Source organism: Taudactylus pleione, unplaced genomic scaffold, assembly GCF_031769625.1.
Source record: "Taudactylus pleione unplaced genomic scaffold, aTauple2 ptg000040l, whole genome shotgun sequence".
Taxonomy (NCBI): domain Eukaryota; kingdom Metazoa; phylum Chordata; class Amphibia; order Anura; family Myobatrachidae; genus Taudactylus; species Taudactylus pleione.
In genome coordinates, this window is record NW_028284442.1 from 33,186,986 (window position 1) to 33,202,364 (window position 15,379).

Genomic DNA, 15,379 nt, shown 5'->3' on the forward strand with positions numbered 1-15,379 from the left:
TTTGATAAAATAATATAAATAAAAACATTTTACTCTTGGGGCCCTATTTATCATGAAATATTTGCAGGGTACCCACAAATATTAATGATCCCCCATATATACTATGGAGGGATTGCAGCAGATACCTCTGATATTTGCTGTGATCCCTCCATTTTAGGCCCTGATTCAGAGCCGGACGCTCTGACAGAGCGCTCGCTCTGAATCAGGGCCGTCCCTCTGAATTTAAGAGCGGCCTCCTGGCCGCTGGCATAGCTGTGGGTGACCACCCACAGCTATAGCGAGCGGCCAAAATAATGGTCGCAATGGTCAAGACCATCGCGACCATCGTGCTTGCGACGAGACCCTTGCGGTAGGGTCTCGTTGCTGCAAGCCCTGGAGTGATTTTGGCTCTATCAGAGCCAAAAGCACTCCCACTGACATCACTTGTGATGTCAGTGGGGCCGGCCCCAGACGGTAGGCGTTCCCATGGGAACGCCTTCGTCTGGGCAGCCACGCCCCCGGCACACCCACCAAAGGGGGCGTGCTGTCACTCACCATCGACAGCACGCCCCCTTTGGTGCGAGACCCATAACGACAGCTTGGACGTCGTTATTCGGGTCTCGCGCATGCGCACGACGGAGTCGCCTCCATTGTGCGCATGCGCACTTGGCCAACATCAACCCGCTTGCGAGCGCTCAGCGCTCGCGAGCTGGTCTGAATTAGGCCCTTAGTCCACAAATGCAGCCCCAGAGTTTTCTATATGGGTTGTTCTTCTGCCACATTTACCAAGAATGCAAATCATTGCAGAGCTTGGCCCCAATAAATAATACCATATCCAGGGCGTTACCCTATAGCAGTCTATGGGCTATTTATTCAAAATTTTGATGACCGCACATGCGCATTGGCTGCCGGGGGCCCAAACCAAGAAGCAGTGTGTTAGTGTTATGCTATCACACTGCATCCAGCTCTTCACCAGGACGGGCTCTTATCAATGCCCGTCTCTTGGCAAGAGAGACTTAGTAAATACGCGTGAAAATATAAATTTTCACATTGCAAATTTGGTCAAAAAATAGTGAAGACAGCGGTGTATTCATGGCTCGCAGCCCAGCCTAAAACATTTTTTAATGAGGGAATACGAAAGCTCGTTTACAGATGGACAAAGTGTATTGAAAAGCATAGAGATTATGTTGAAAAAATAATGTATTTGTTTTTTTTTCTGATAGTTGATTAAAATAAATTCTACAGCCAGAGTGCAGATAATTTTTGACCCTCTTATTTCTCACATTCGCTTTAAAATTAATTGCTTATTGCGATGCTTTAAGATATTGATTTAATATTTGAATTCCAGATTCAAGCATTGATGATTTGATTTTTGTTTAGAATTAAGTAAATTTAAGTCAAAAGTTATAGAAATGAATTATATTGTACTGGTAATTGTTAAGGCAATGTAATTTTTTATTTTTTTTTAAATATTAACATAGGTCATGAGCAATATATTAAATCAAAGAAATCCTGTAATACCCCTTTTCCACCAAAATTCCGGGTCTGACCAGACCCGGACGCTATTTGCGGACGGTCGTTCCAAAAAAGGGGCCGGCTATTTAAATTGAGTGCTTGCTCTTTGCGGTTTGTTGACGCCTCTATGTCTGACCGAGCGAGCGAAAAATGCACTCGCTATTTTGTAAAGACGCCTCTTTGCCGTTCGCATCACACGTCATCTCCGGTATTTATTAGGTTAATCGGGAACATCGAAAGGCATCTGAACTGCTCGCAGTGCTTGTGGTAGGTTTTTCTTACCGCAATCACTGCGAGCAGTTCAGGCTTAAAGACAACCAAGTGACGTGGTCGATGACGCTCCTTTACTAATTATGCACTCCCATTAAACGCCCTTTTCACCGTTAGGCACGCCTGCGTTCGGATCTCCACTCCCCCGTTTTCAAGCACCTTCCCCTGTTACCACCCACAAACGGTACATTCTGTCAATCAAATTAGCAGCCCCTCGCTATTTTGCGAGCGCACGATTTCCAACCGCAATGACTGGTTTGCGCATTATGACCCATACGCATGCGCAGTTGTGCGAACATCGCTCAGAGCGAATGAGCGGCCGCTTACGAGTGGCTCTGAATCAGGCCCAGTGTTCCAATCCGGAATTAACCAGCGCCGAGTCAGGATATTCACGAGTCGGCGCCGCTCACACCGGAGTCGGGTCTGCATAGACCCGGCTTTCCTGGCATGAAAGTGGACGCTTGGAGATCTCCAAGCGCCACTGAAGCCGGACCAATCGGCCGGCTTGCAGCGCACTCCAGGTCATCGTGACCCGGAGTGCGCTGTTCTCACAGCAGGGTTTCACGGGCTGTGCCCGTGTTAAACCCTGCTATTTACCTGGGTTGGATTGCTGGGTCACTTGACCCGTCGATCCACCCCTCTCCCCTTTTACACCAGGGAGCAAACCGGGTTAACCATGCAATAACCCAGGTTTTAGCTCCGGTGTAAAGGGGGTATTAGTGTGCAAACAACAGTCTTAGTAGTTGAGTTTAATTTTTCTTAGTAGATTTTAGTTGGGTACACATTAGACGATCATTTAATGTGTACCCGGCTTTAGGGGGAATACAAATAAGCCGCTTTTATGCGAAAAAAGGCTTATCGTGTGAGTTTATACTTATCGCGCAATACAATTAGCTGCGGTTTTCACGGGTGCGAATTCTCCATAGCATAAAGTTACAAAAAGTTTTCACAGCCTCCTGAGTAGGTGAAAAGTTGGGAAAAATCCTTATTTCAAGGTAAAAATGTCGAGACTTGGTTCAGAACCACTAGGACATCCTCCTTAAAGACTAATTAGGCAAAAATATGTTTTTAATCAGCTTAAATAGGCCAATAATGACATGTCACTTTTGGGGTGAACAAGTGCAAAGTACATGAAAATGGGATAATTGATGTGGGACAGTTTAAAAAGACTTATTGTGCAAAAAAAAAAAACACTTGCTTTCTATAATTATTTGACTGTTTTAGAAATATGTATAAAACAGCTATTTGACACAATTTAAGGACCCCAAATAATTTTTTTAGGGTCACTAATACACTTGTGTAATGTTATCCTATATCACTTTGCCTTTCTGGGGTACAGGCAGATTTCCCCATTTTCACCTATACTTACGTGGGTAAAACCAGGAAGAATTTTTGACCGCTTTGCGACTTTTGGAATTGAATTACGTGAAAAACGAGAGCGCACATAAACGTGATAAGCAAAATTCACAAGCAAAGGGTGCGAAAACTTAACACGTGATAAATTATCACATTAACACGACTAATTGAATTCCCCCCTTAAGATTAGCTTATATATAATAGAAAATGACGGGTTCCGGACTATAGGCAGTAAAAAAGTTGACAATGTCTAAATAGACATTGTCAGACAGTCAATAGGTCGACAGGTACAAAAGGTAGACAGTGTCAAAAGGTCAACACAAAAAAATAGTTGACACAAAAATAGTCGACACGTTTTTTTGTTGTTGTTTTTTTACGGCTAGGCACTTACCCCGATGGTTAAGGTTAGGCACTTACCCCGAACGGTTAGGGTTATGCGCCAGGAGGGAGGGATAGCCACTTTCCGGAGGGTTAGAGTTAGGCACAAGGAGGGAGGGTTAGGGTGAAGATTAGGGCTAGGAGAAAACTCACATGTAGCCCATTTTTGTGTTGACATTTTGACCCTGTCGACCATTAGTACCTGTCGACCTTGTTAAATGTCAGCCTTTAGTGTGTCGACCTTTTGTCCTTGTCGACCTTGTGTCCCAGTCGACCTATTGACTGTCTAACTTCTGGTGTCTATCTAGACACTGTCAACCTTTTTACTGTCTATCTGTTAATCCACACCCGAAAATTACATTGCAGTCTCATCATTCATACATTTTCAAAAGAAATATTTTTAAAGACACAGAATAAATTATCTAATCACAAATACTTAAGTGCTGTATGTTATGTACATTGTAAAAAGAGAAGGAAAAGTAAAGTCATGACTTATTCCCTGGACATGCAGGACAAAGGAGGCATGGTCACGAGGCACAGGGAAGCGTCCGCAAATTATACAAAGACTGCCGGGCTGAGCAGAGTACAGGGAGGCGGAACTGCTCGGCCACGCCTCCAGACAGCCGGAATGGGCCATCAGATTAGAGGCCCTTCTGGCATTTGCCAGAATTTCCAAATGGCCAGTCTGGCCATAGACAGCACCCAGTATACCCCCCAAAAAATTTGTCATCTCATTGAGTCCTTATTTATATTTTTTGCTATCATCATGATATTTATTTCAAGAATTCCTGTGTTTTTTCTTATCGTACAAACAGGTAAAATAAAAAATATACCCAGTAAAACGTTTTGCTATTTCTTACTATTCTAAGCTATTGCCTTAACTAATTCTTGCTTGTCAATACTAGGAGTTTAGACAAGGCATTTACACAGATATCTTTGCCAGGGACAGTGGATAAAATTGAAGCACAACTGCTATTAATGAAATGCATACAGCTGATTTAATTAATGCCGTTCCTGGAATCTAAGCACACCTTTTTGGCTCTGCATCATACAAATGATCACTTGAATCCTTGTTGCATATAGTAAAAAAGTTAATTAATTCTTCTTAACAATAATACTATATCACTACTGTCAATCAAACATTTCTGCAGGTGAAACATCTGAAATCTCGTGGGATAGAGTTTCTTTCTGCCCCAGATACCTATTACGATGAGCTGAGAAAAAATTTAAAGAGTGCCAAGATCACCGTAAAGGAAGATATTAGTGTGTTACAGGTATATACACATATCTGTAATTCAGAATGATGAATGCTATAATGTATATAAAGACTAATACTGCCTTATTTCTTACAGGAGCTAAAAATCTTGGTTGATTATGATGATAAAGGCTACCTTCTTCAGATCTTCACCAAGCCAGTGCAGGACAGACCAACTCTCTTCCTAGAAGTTATACAAAGACACAACCATTATGTGAGTCACAAAATGTATATTTAAATATGTTCACCGAGGTGTTATTACTAACGATGCACATTTGCACTGAAAGTACAGCGACCAATCAGACATTTGCTTTCACTGGCTTGCCTACACTAAGCAGATCAAAGCTGATTGGCAGCTGTTTAAGTGCATATAGTAACTGCTCCTTTGAGCAATATTAGTAAATAGCATAAGAGGTTATTCATTACCATTTTTTTTTAAAGTGGTAGATGTGCACTATACTACAGTATAGCAGCCAATCAGACATTTGCTTTTATTGTCAAAATTGCACTAGCAGATAAATGCTAAGTGGTGACTGGTTGCCTCATATTACTGCACATTTCAGCCTTTCAATAATATTCAAAAATAATCCTCACAAAGTATATAAAAACTACAACAATCTGCTTCTGTACATTCATTTGGTTTGGGTACAGGATCCCGACAGTTGGGATGCTGGCAGTCAGAATACCGTCAGCGGCAGTCAGACCCCGACTCGTGTAGGTAAGAGTCCTAACCCTCCCCCTAACCCACCTTTCCCGCAGCCTAACCCTGATTCCCCCCCCCAAGCCGTACCATACCCCTTAGTGCAGGGGTGGGGAACCTTTTTTCTGCCGAGGACCATTTTGATATATATAACATTATTCGCGGGCCTGGTGCAGACCACGCCTCCTCTCTGTATGATGTCTCAAGGGGCGGGGTCACAATCACCGGTGATTACAGCAATGCCTGGAGCATCCTGAGGATGCTCCGGGGAGCTGTAAGGGCAGTGGTGTGACCATCTGAAGCATCCAGATGGCACTGCTGCATAGATTCTGGCTGCAGGGTGCCATTGTAGGCACCTAGCTAGCCAGATGAGGTTAGCAGAAAAAAGCTCAGAGTGCCAGACCAAATGACTCCGAGGGCCTTATACGGCCCCAGGGCCGGAGGTTCCCCATACCTGCCTTATTGCCTAGGCCTAGCCCTCCCCCTAACCCTAATACTTACCGTTGGGATGCCGGCGGTCAGGATTCTGGCACATTTATCTACCTGAATGAAAGCTTCACATCAGCGCTAGTGACACTTTGCAGTTGGTGAAGAAAAAGATTTTATTTTGTAGCATACATAATAAATCATAAGGGACAGTGGGCCTCATTCAGGCTGGATCAGCAAGTCTGCGTTCGCATGCACCCGGTCGATATTTGCGTTCTGCGCATGTGTATGCACCGCAGTGCGCGTGTGCGAAACGGCCACTGCGAACGCGAATGCAGCGGATACGCAGAGACGCTAAGAAATGATTGACAGGAAGTGACTTTTGGGGGTGGAGAGTGAGGTGGTCGAAGGAACACAGCCATACCTGTGCGTTTGAATGCTGTTACAGGAGCGTGCATAATTAAACCCCAGCAACAGCATAAGCAGCCAGAGGTCTAGATGGCGACAGGAAGTTTTGCAGTTTGTGAGTCAGGTGAAACTCAACCACAACTGTGCGCATGGGTCCGATGTTACAGCTGACTTGCGGATGTATGTAATGGGAAGTGGCCGGTTTTATAGGCTGGTGGGCGTCTTGGTTTAGTGCTGCGATCGTAGTGCAATCGTATTCATTTGTATATTTTTGCAACGCGTGGGTGCATGCGATTGCAGACTTGCGATCCAAGCTAAATGATGTCGTGTCCACCCGTATCACACTTACCCACACATTAGACTATAACAGTTGGCGTTTAAAGGTCTCAAATCAGACCACAGACGAGTTCTAGTAAACGGTTCGTGTCCATCGACACAACAGCCAGAATATTACAGGTTTTACAAGAGAATACATTGTAATGACTTACCTTTCCTGAACTGTTCTTTGACATGTTACTACTTTTTCAAACACTGGGCCTGATTCATCACGGATCGCAACTGCAACAGCGTACGCAGATAGGTCGATGGTGCATACTGCGCATGCACCACAGTGTGCGTCCGTGAGTTAGCATTGTGATCACTCACGCAGAAAGAAAGCCATCACAGAGTGAGTGAAGGAAGGTCAGCGTTTGGGGGTGGTGAGGTGGGAGTGGTCGTAGAAATGCAGGCATGCCAGTCCATTTGAACACCGTTGCATGGGCGTGCATAAATTAGCTACTCTGACGGCATACGCAGCCTATGTACTCACTGCATACAACAAGGTTAGCAATTTCTGAGTTAGGTCAGGGCTGATGTAATTGTGCGTGAGGGGCCGATATTACTCGATGTTCCTGATGCGAGGTATTAAAGCTGTGGCTGTGTGATGGCTTTGTGGCTTTGCGATTGCAGTCATTAGCAGACCTCTGAGCGTAATCGCAGCTGCGATCGCAATAGCAATCTGTAGTGAATCAGGCCCATTGTTTTTATTTTGCTGCTAACTATAAATTTAAATCAGGGAAAATTTGTGGAATACTCATTCTCCAAGCAGCAAATGTTCTTCTTATATTACATAAAAATACTTACATATTACATAAAAACACTTACATATTACATAAAAATACTTACATATTACATAAAAACACTTACATATTACATAAAAATACTTACATATTACATAAAAACACTTACATATTACATAAAAACACTTACATATTACATAAAAATACTTACATATTACATAAAAACACTTACATAGTACATAAAAACACTTACATATTACATAAAAATACTTACATATTACATAAAAACACTTACATATTACATAAAAATACTTACATATTACATAAAAACACTTACATATTACATAAAAACACTTACATATTACATAAAAATACTTACATATTACATAAAAACACTTACATAGTACATAAAAACACTTACATATTACATAAAAATACTTACATATTACATAAAAACACTTACATATTACATAAAAATACTTACATATTACATAAAAATACTTACATATTACATAAAAACACTTACATATTACATAAAAACACTTACATATTACATAAAAATACTTACATATTACATAAAAACACTTACATAGTACATAAAAACACTTACATAGTACATAAAAATACTTACATATTACATAAAAATACTGTGAGAGTCATATTTTGCTTCAAACCTTAAATACAAGTTGAGTTGCCTTACAGTAAGAGAGCTAGGAGTAAATTAACCAAAGTGAGAGTTTTTAGAAGCGAGTTTTAAAAGAGATGTTGCCCATAGCAACCAATCAGCTTCTACTTAACATTTAATTAGCACCTTCTAGAAGATAATAGCTAGAATCTGATTGGTTGCTATGGGCAACATCTCTTCTAAAACTCGCTTCTAAAAACTCTCACTTTAGTAAATTTACCCACTAGTATTAAAATATATATATATATAAGTAAAAAGTTTTAGAACCATATGCTGAATATGCAACAGTTTAAGAAAGGGGAATATTTTAGTTCTATGCACAGCAGGTTTCCTACATTTCAGATTGCTACTAGACAGTGGTAATCTCTTATAGTATGATGCATAGCAAATTAAAGAAATTTCAGTTCTATCACAGTATGGAAAACGATACATACATAAAAGTTTGGCCACAGCAAATATCTGTCTCATGTATGGAGGATTTGTTTCTTCTCAGCAGGGGCTGATGTAGGATTGGACTCATTTTATGTAAAATACATAGGTATAAGATGCACTGAAGAAAATGATAATTTTTCACAGTATGCTTAGAGGGATACATAGGCTCTCCCCCCTCCCAACATTTGAGAGAGGCGCCAGTCAATGTAATGGGTCGCAGGGTGCCAGTCAGTGTAGGGATGGAGATAACACACAGATTTTATTATTAGACTGCCTTTCATTGATTTGTTTGGTCCTCCCCCTCTCCTGGCACCAGTTGGATAATTGCCTGTACAGGTATTGGCTGCATTTTTTCCCAGAGCTGCGCGGTAGTGCTGTGTCAATGTTGTGTATGTGAGTGAGGAGACTGGGAGAGAGCAGTGATGTCCATATATAGAGCCCACATTTTTAAAAGCAAAGACCCCTCAGGCTTACTGATCTGAATCATTAGGTAGGTGATGTGGCCGGCTACTCCAGCTGCACCTGAGAGATATATGTCAAAATACGTAAATTAGCATATGTGCCAGATTGAAACAGCAGTATATGCGCCAGTTTGATGCAAGGAGAAAATTTTAGCATATGTGTCTGGTTTATACCAGGAGAGGAAGCTTGACAGTGTTAGCATGAAGATAGTTACATTTATACATTTATACACAATATAGTACTATATTGAAGTGTCATATACTGTATATGAAACACTCTCTCTTTATTTGGACATTGTTATTAATAAATACTAAAGTCACATTTACCAGGCCAACATACAAAAATGTACTAATTAATCTGAACTTTAAGCGTTCGGTTGAATGGCCAGATCTTAAAGATAACATTTAGAACAGTCAAACTGGATATACCAATTAGATGATGAACAGGATTGGCAATTTTTGGTGCCCAAACAAACGGCAATATGTGGCAATTAGGCTAGGAGCCACTGTGTTCGCTGGAGGCTACAGTGGATGGTGTTACAGTAGTCTAGATGGGATATCGTTAAAGCCTGTGTATGTATTTCAGTTCAGTTGTCTCCTGTTTTGGAAAACGGTTGGTGATGTGAGAAGTTGCTCATGCAATAAGAACGTTTGATTGTGAATAGCGGAAAAAGAGGATGGAACTTAAAATGCCATACAAAAGGCAGAAGCAATTGGAATGTTATCTGCAGTGATTGTTATGCCATTACAATTATTATATAGTAATGCTATAATTGTATGAATTATTCCATCATACTTATTTATGAACGCAGATGAACAAAGTAAATATAAAGCTTATCAGTGAAGTACTAGTGAATTATAGTCTCTTTATATTACTATACTAAACAGTAATAAGTACTCCCTATAATGATGCACTATTTATATTACAGGGATTTGGAGCTGGAAACTTCAAGTCTCTGTTTGAAGCTATAGAAAAGGATCAAGACGCCAGGGGTAATCTCACCATCTACACAGACAATGGAGAACAACATGTGTTTTATTGAAGCTCTAACCAAGGAAGGATGAGTCTATTAATTCACTGGAAAAATATTTTCAAAAGGAAAGATATCCTCAGATGGAACAACTTCAAATACCAATACAATTCAGTTAAGATGTTATGTATTTTGTTGAATTTAAGTAATATTTCTGGTATCTCTAAATACACTCTTTTTTGTGCATCCTGTTTTTATTAAAGGTTCCAAATGAACAGATATACAAAAGTAGTATAATACAAATACATCCATATGAGGACAGATAATGAAGTAGACGTATACAAATACTGGAATCCAATACAATTAAATTCAAATAAAAAATGAGAAAAGAACTAGGGATCATTGGACAGAGGGGGAGGAAGGAAAGGTCATCGTATGTGGGGTAAACTGACGTTGGAGGAGAGATGGAAGACGTATAAGTTTTACATTCCGCGGTGGACTTATATTCCAGCCATGGGAACCAAATACTGGTGAAAGTGAAATCTGTAGAGGAGCTTAAAAGGTCTTCTATCGACATGTAGTAATCGATCCTCTGTAACCAAGCTTTATGGATAGGTGGGGTGCGGGAATTCCAAAGTAATGGAATAACCTCTCGGGCCGCATTGCTATGATGGCGTAGCAATGATTTCTTGTAGGACCCTAATGAGGTATGTGAATGATTAAACAGCCAAAATGGGATCAGTAGGGATGGGGAAACCTAGAATTTGTTGCGAAATGGAGATAACCTCAGACCAAAATTTAGACAATTGAGGGCAGTCCCACCATATATGTCGTAAAGAGACATCTCCAACAGGAGCCAGATATCGTTGGGTACATGGTATAGAGTAGGGAAGGATGCCTATATAAAAAATACACTTTTTTAGAGAGATTTTTTTATCTTTGCAATATGGATATTGTGTTTTGCCTTTTCTGTATGACACCATTTTATCATGCAATAATAAAATTAATAGTAATATAAGGGATCCGGTCTAAAGACCTACAGTAAAAAGGAAGACAATGTAGACACCAGATGTTAGACAGTCAAAGGTCGACAGGGACAAAATGTCGACAGGGACAAAAACTTACACACTAGATGTCAACATTTAAGAAGGTTCACAGGTACAAATGGTCGACAGTGCCAAAAAGTCGACACATTTAAAAAAATAATAAAAAAAACATTTTAGGGTTAGGCACCTACCGGAGGGTTAGAGTTAGGCACTTACCCTGATGGTTAGGCAGTTATACCGATGGTTAGGGTTAGGCACCGGGAGGGAGGTTAGGCACTAGAAAGGACGGTTAGGGTCAGGCACCTACCCAGACGGTTAGGCACCAGGAGGGAGGGTTAGGCACCAAGGGAGCGTTAGGGAGAAGATTAGGATCAGAAAAAAAATGTGTCAATCATTTTTTTTGTCGACCAAGTTCATGTTAACCTTCTGACCCTGTCGACCATTTGTACCTGTCACCTTCTTACATGTCAACATTTTCTCCCTGTCGACTTATTGACTGTCTTACATCTGGTGTCTATCTAGACATTATCTACCTTTTTACTGTAAATCTTTCAATCCACACCCGTAATATAATATATGAGGCCTTCATCCAAATAATAGGTTGACAGCAAATCTCTAATTCTGAATAATGCTCAGCTGGAAGGCCAAGGAACCTATTGCGAGCAATGAAAAAGAACCACCTGATATTATCTACCTCAAGAAAAGTGAAAAACACATTGTGCCAGTTAATAAGAGAATAAAATACTTTTGCTGCTTTTGGAAATAAACCTATAATTATACCTGTTCTATTACATTGTTTATGACAGAATTTTCAATAATGATAATGTAATTAAAAGTAAATAAAGTGTGAAGAACCTGAGCAAAAAAAAAAATACTTCTGATTGCTACTTATTACATTTAAGTTCTATTCTACATTAGGGTTGGGTACTGGATCCCGGCGGTCGGGATGCCGGTGGTCAGAATATCAACAGCGGCATCCCGACAGTCAGAATCCCAAAGGTACTGCGTATACAGCAAGTGGGGCAAAGCAGGCATCAAGTGGGACCTTCCTTCCAGTTAACGAGCGGCATCTGACGTCATCAGAAGGCACCACACTGCCACGCGTGCTGTATAGCGGCCGGAGAAGAAAGAAGACCCACCAGCCGAAAAGGAAGACTTTGCTCTAAGGTAGGAGCAGTTAGGGATAGAGAAGGGAATTACTACCCTTGACTAAAGACCAGCTGTATCCTAAAAAACAAAACTGTTGAACCGCCCATACCCACTCCTACACTAAGTACAGATAAGGACTATAAACATTTATATTATTTTTAGTGTCATGGATACCATAATATAACAAAGTTTTTACATTTGTTTTATGTACTTTTCACCTATAGCGCTCGTTTTTTAACCATTCCTACAATGGGAGCAAAGAATATTAGAAATAAAAACTATGGAGAAAAAGTATTCTAAAATCCTACAGGTTTCCCTTCATTGGTAGCAAAAAGTAATTCAGGTCCAAAATTCATGATCTTACATACATTGCATGTTTATTTCATTTTGCCCACTCAAAAAATGTTTAATTCAAGTAGACTGATAACTAAGGCAGTTGTCTAATTATATTTTCATAGCCATATCTGTTGTCTAACATACGTTTTTAATAGCCTTGAGCTCTAAAAGCAGATTTCAAACAAATAACTTTTGCAGAGCTCAATACTAGGATACTGCACACAAATCTGAAAATGATCAAATAACCAACATTTACCTGTATGTCATAACTAGAGATGAGCACTTTGGTTCTGACTCGGTTCTTTTCACCAAATTAGTGCAAGTTCAGAATTATCATATTGCCTATCCAAAACACGTGAATACTGTACCATTTAATATAAGTATCTGACAAAAATTGAAGCCTGAGGGCCTGATTCAGACCCGCTCGTAAGCGCTATGCGCTCGCAAGCGGGTCGGTGATGGGGCACTGTGCACACGCGGTGTGCGCAAGCCCCGGAGCGAGTGAGAAATTCACTCGCTCCGGGGCCCGCTACAAACGGGGCGGCTGTCGATGTTGATCGACAGCTCGCCCCGTTTTGTAGGCGGGGAGGGAGGGTGGCTGGTCAAACGGAGGCGTTCCTGAGGGAACACCTGCCCTTTGCGGACGGCCCTACTGACATCACCAGTGATGTTAGTAGTGAGCTTCCAGCTCTATTACAGCCGGAAGCTCACTGGGGCTTGCAGCAAACGAGACCCTACCACAAGGATCTCGTCGCAAGCCCGATGGTCACGACGATCACCTGGCTGCTCGCAAAAGCTGTGGGTGGTCACCCACAGCTTAGAGAGCGGCCAGGAGGCCGGTTTAAAAAAAAAAAAAGTGGCCGCCCTGATTCAGAGCGAGCGCTCGCTTTTTGTGAGCGGCTCTGAATCAGGGCCTGAGTTTTATCCATTGAGAAGTGCGCCATGGGTCATCTTGCTTAATCTATTTACCACTACCCAAACAGTATTAAAGGGCAAATTTATCACAATCTGCATTTTCTTTTTTAATCTTTATTTATCATAATAGATGACCGAAACTTTCAACAATACCATAGCCAATTATAAATTGTGTACAAAGAAATACAAAAAAAACTAACAAACATGTTTTCTGATAGGTTAAGGTGCGTACACACTGGGCGATAAAGTGGCCGACTGAATGATAACGATATCGTTATCGTTCAGTCGTCCACTTTATCGTCCATTTTTAATCCCAAAAAGATGAATGATAATGACGACGCGCGTTCCCGCGGGTCGTTCGTCATCATCGTTCATCGGGCTGACATGCAGGCCAACCTGACGATCTCGTCAGGTTGCTGCATGTCAGGGAATGGGGGAGAGAGCCCGGCGCTGAACGATATCGTTAATGATGTCGTTCAGCGGCTGTGGCTCAATGTCATAAACGACATTGAGCACACCCTGCCGGGGACACACTAGACGATATCGCTCAGGGAGCATATCGTCTAGTGTGTATGCACCTTAACATGTACAGCAATATTATTATTCAACTATTTGTTTAAACTTTTAAATCTATATTGTCAAAACTGACATAGCTTAAAAAAAACAACAAACTTCAAAAAGTGAAATAGAAATAAGAGGTAGGGAAAAAAAGGGGGGGTGAGGGAAAAAGGCAACAGACATTGCACATCACAACGCTGTGAAGACTAGCTTCACTCTAATCCGAGTAGCCGCCTGTGAAATGTGGAATACCAAGGGTCCCAAATTGCGTTTAATACAGTATCATTGAGAAGAGCAGTGATATATTCCATGAAGGCTAAGAACCCCACTTTGTTAATAAGAGCTTGCATTGACGGGGCTTCGATTTGCTTCCAGTTCACAACAATTAATAGTTTAGCCGCATTACAAATATGGCCACAGAATTTGTTCTGAAGTTTGGAAAGGAATTTAGAGGCTTTACAGAGAAGCATGTGTAATGGGTCCTTGGAGGGGGAGACACCAATCGCCTTATTCACCAAAGATACGACTTCATCCCAGTATTTAGATATTATGGGACAGTCCCACCACATATGCATAAAAGAGCCAATGTGACCACACTGCCTCTAACAGAGATCTGAGGCCCCTGGAAAAATCTGGGGCAACCTGGTAGGGAACAACTACCACCGTGAGTATACTTTATAGGAATTTTCTTTTATGTTCTTATTAATGGATGCTCTAGCCACAATCTGCATTTAAATGTGGATGTGATATTTTAGGCGTAACATCGCAACTTGACAATGTAAATTTTCACGTAAATTTAGCATTAGGCTCTTGTCAGGAGACAGGCTCCAATAAGAGCCCGTCTGAGTGAAGAGCTGGAAGCAGAGAGATAGCTTACTCTTGTGCTTTACCATTTGTGGGCTGCTTTGCAGTCAGAAATGGAGATACTGCGGCAAATATCATAGGTCCCTCCATGTTAAATATGCGTAATCCTTAATATTAGTGGGTACCCTTTGAAAACATCCATTCTTGTGGGTACCCACAAATATTAATTGACAAATAGGCCTCTAAAAGTTTAGACAGGGATAGTTTTTCATTATAAAATCCATTCATAAATGTGTCCAGGGCCTACTGGTCACTGGTAAAGGCATCAACTGCCAGGTTGACCAAACTCTGCCATTACAGTCCAGGTTTTAAGGATATCCATACTTGAGACCAGATGGTAAAATCAAATTGACTGAGGTACCTATACTCAAACATGGATATCCTTAAAATGTGGACTGTAATGGTGGAGTTTGGGAACCTCTGTGAAGTCATAGTGTTTCCTAGCAAAACCCTCCCAAGCTATTATGAATAATGGAATCGGGCTAGTCATGGTCTTCACTTTTAGCAGCCCGCTTCTCTTACATCATAGGATGCTCACAGATACTTGGTTGCCGCCAGGTCATAGGCACGTAATAGAAGGCGCTTATTTTGGAACCAACACTAGAGCAAGGATCATA

The 15,379-nt window shown here is 41.1% G+C and overlaps 1 protein-coding gene across 1 annotated transcript in view; it reads left to right on the forward strand.

Moving 5' to 3' along the window:
* LOC148538512 (4-hydroxyphenylpyruvate dioxygenase) overlaps window positions 1–9,966 on the forward strand; it is a 91,684-nt gene extending 81,718 nt beyond the window's left edge. Inside the window, exons 9-11 of the mRNA XM_088454239.1 lie at window positions 4,650–4,772; window positions 4,851–4,967; window positions 9,853–9,966. Of these exons, the coding sequence (XP_088310365.1) occupies window positions 4,650–4,772; window positions 4,851–4,967; window positions 9,853–9,966 (354 nt within the window). The remainder of the gene's footprint in view (window positions 1–4,649; window positions 4,773–4,850; window positions 4,968–9,852) is intronic.
* The last annotated feature ends 5,413 nt before the right edge of the window (window positions 9,967–15,379 follow it).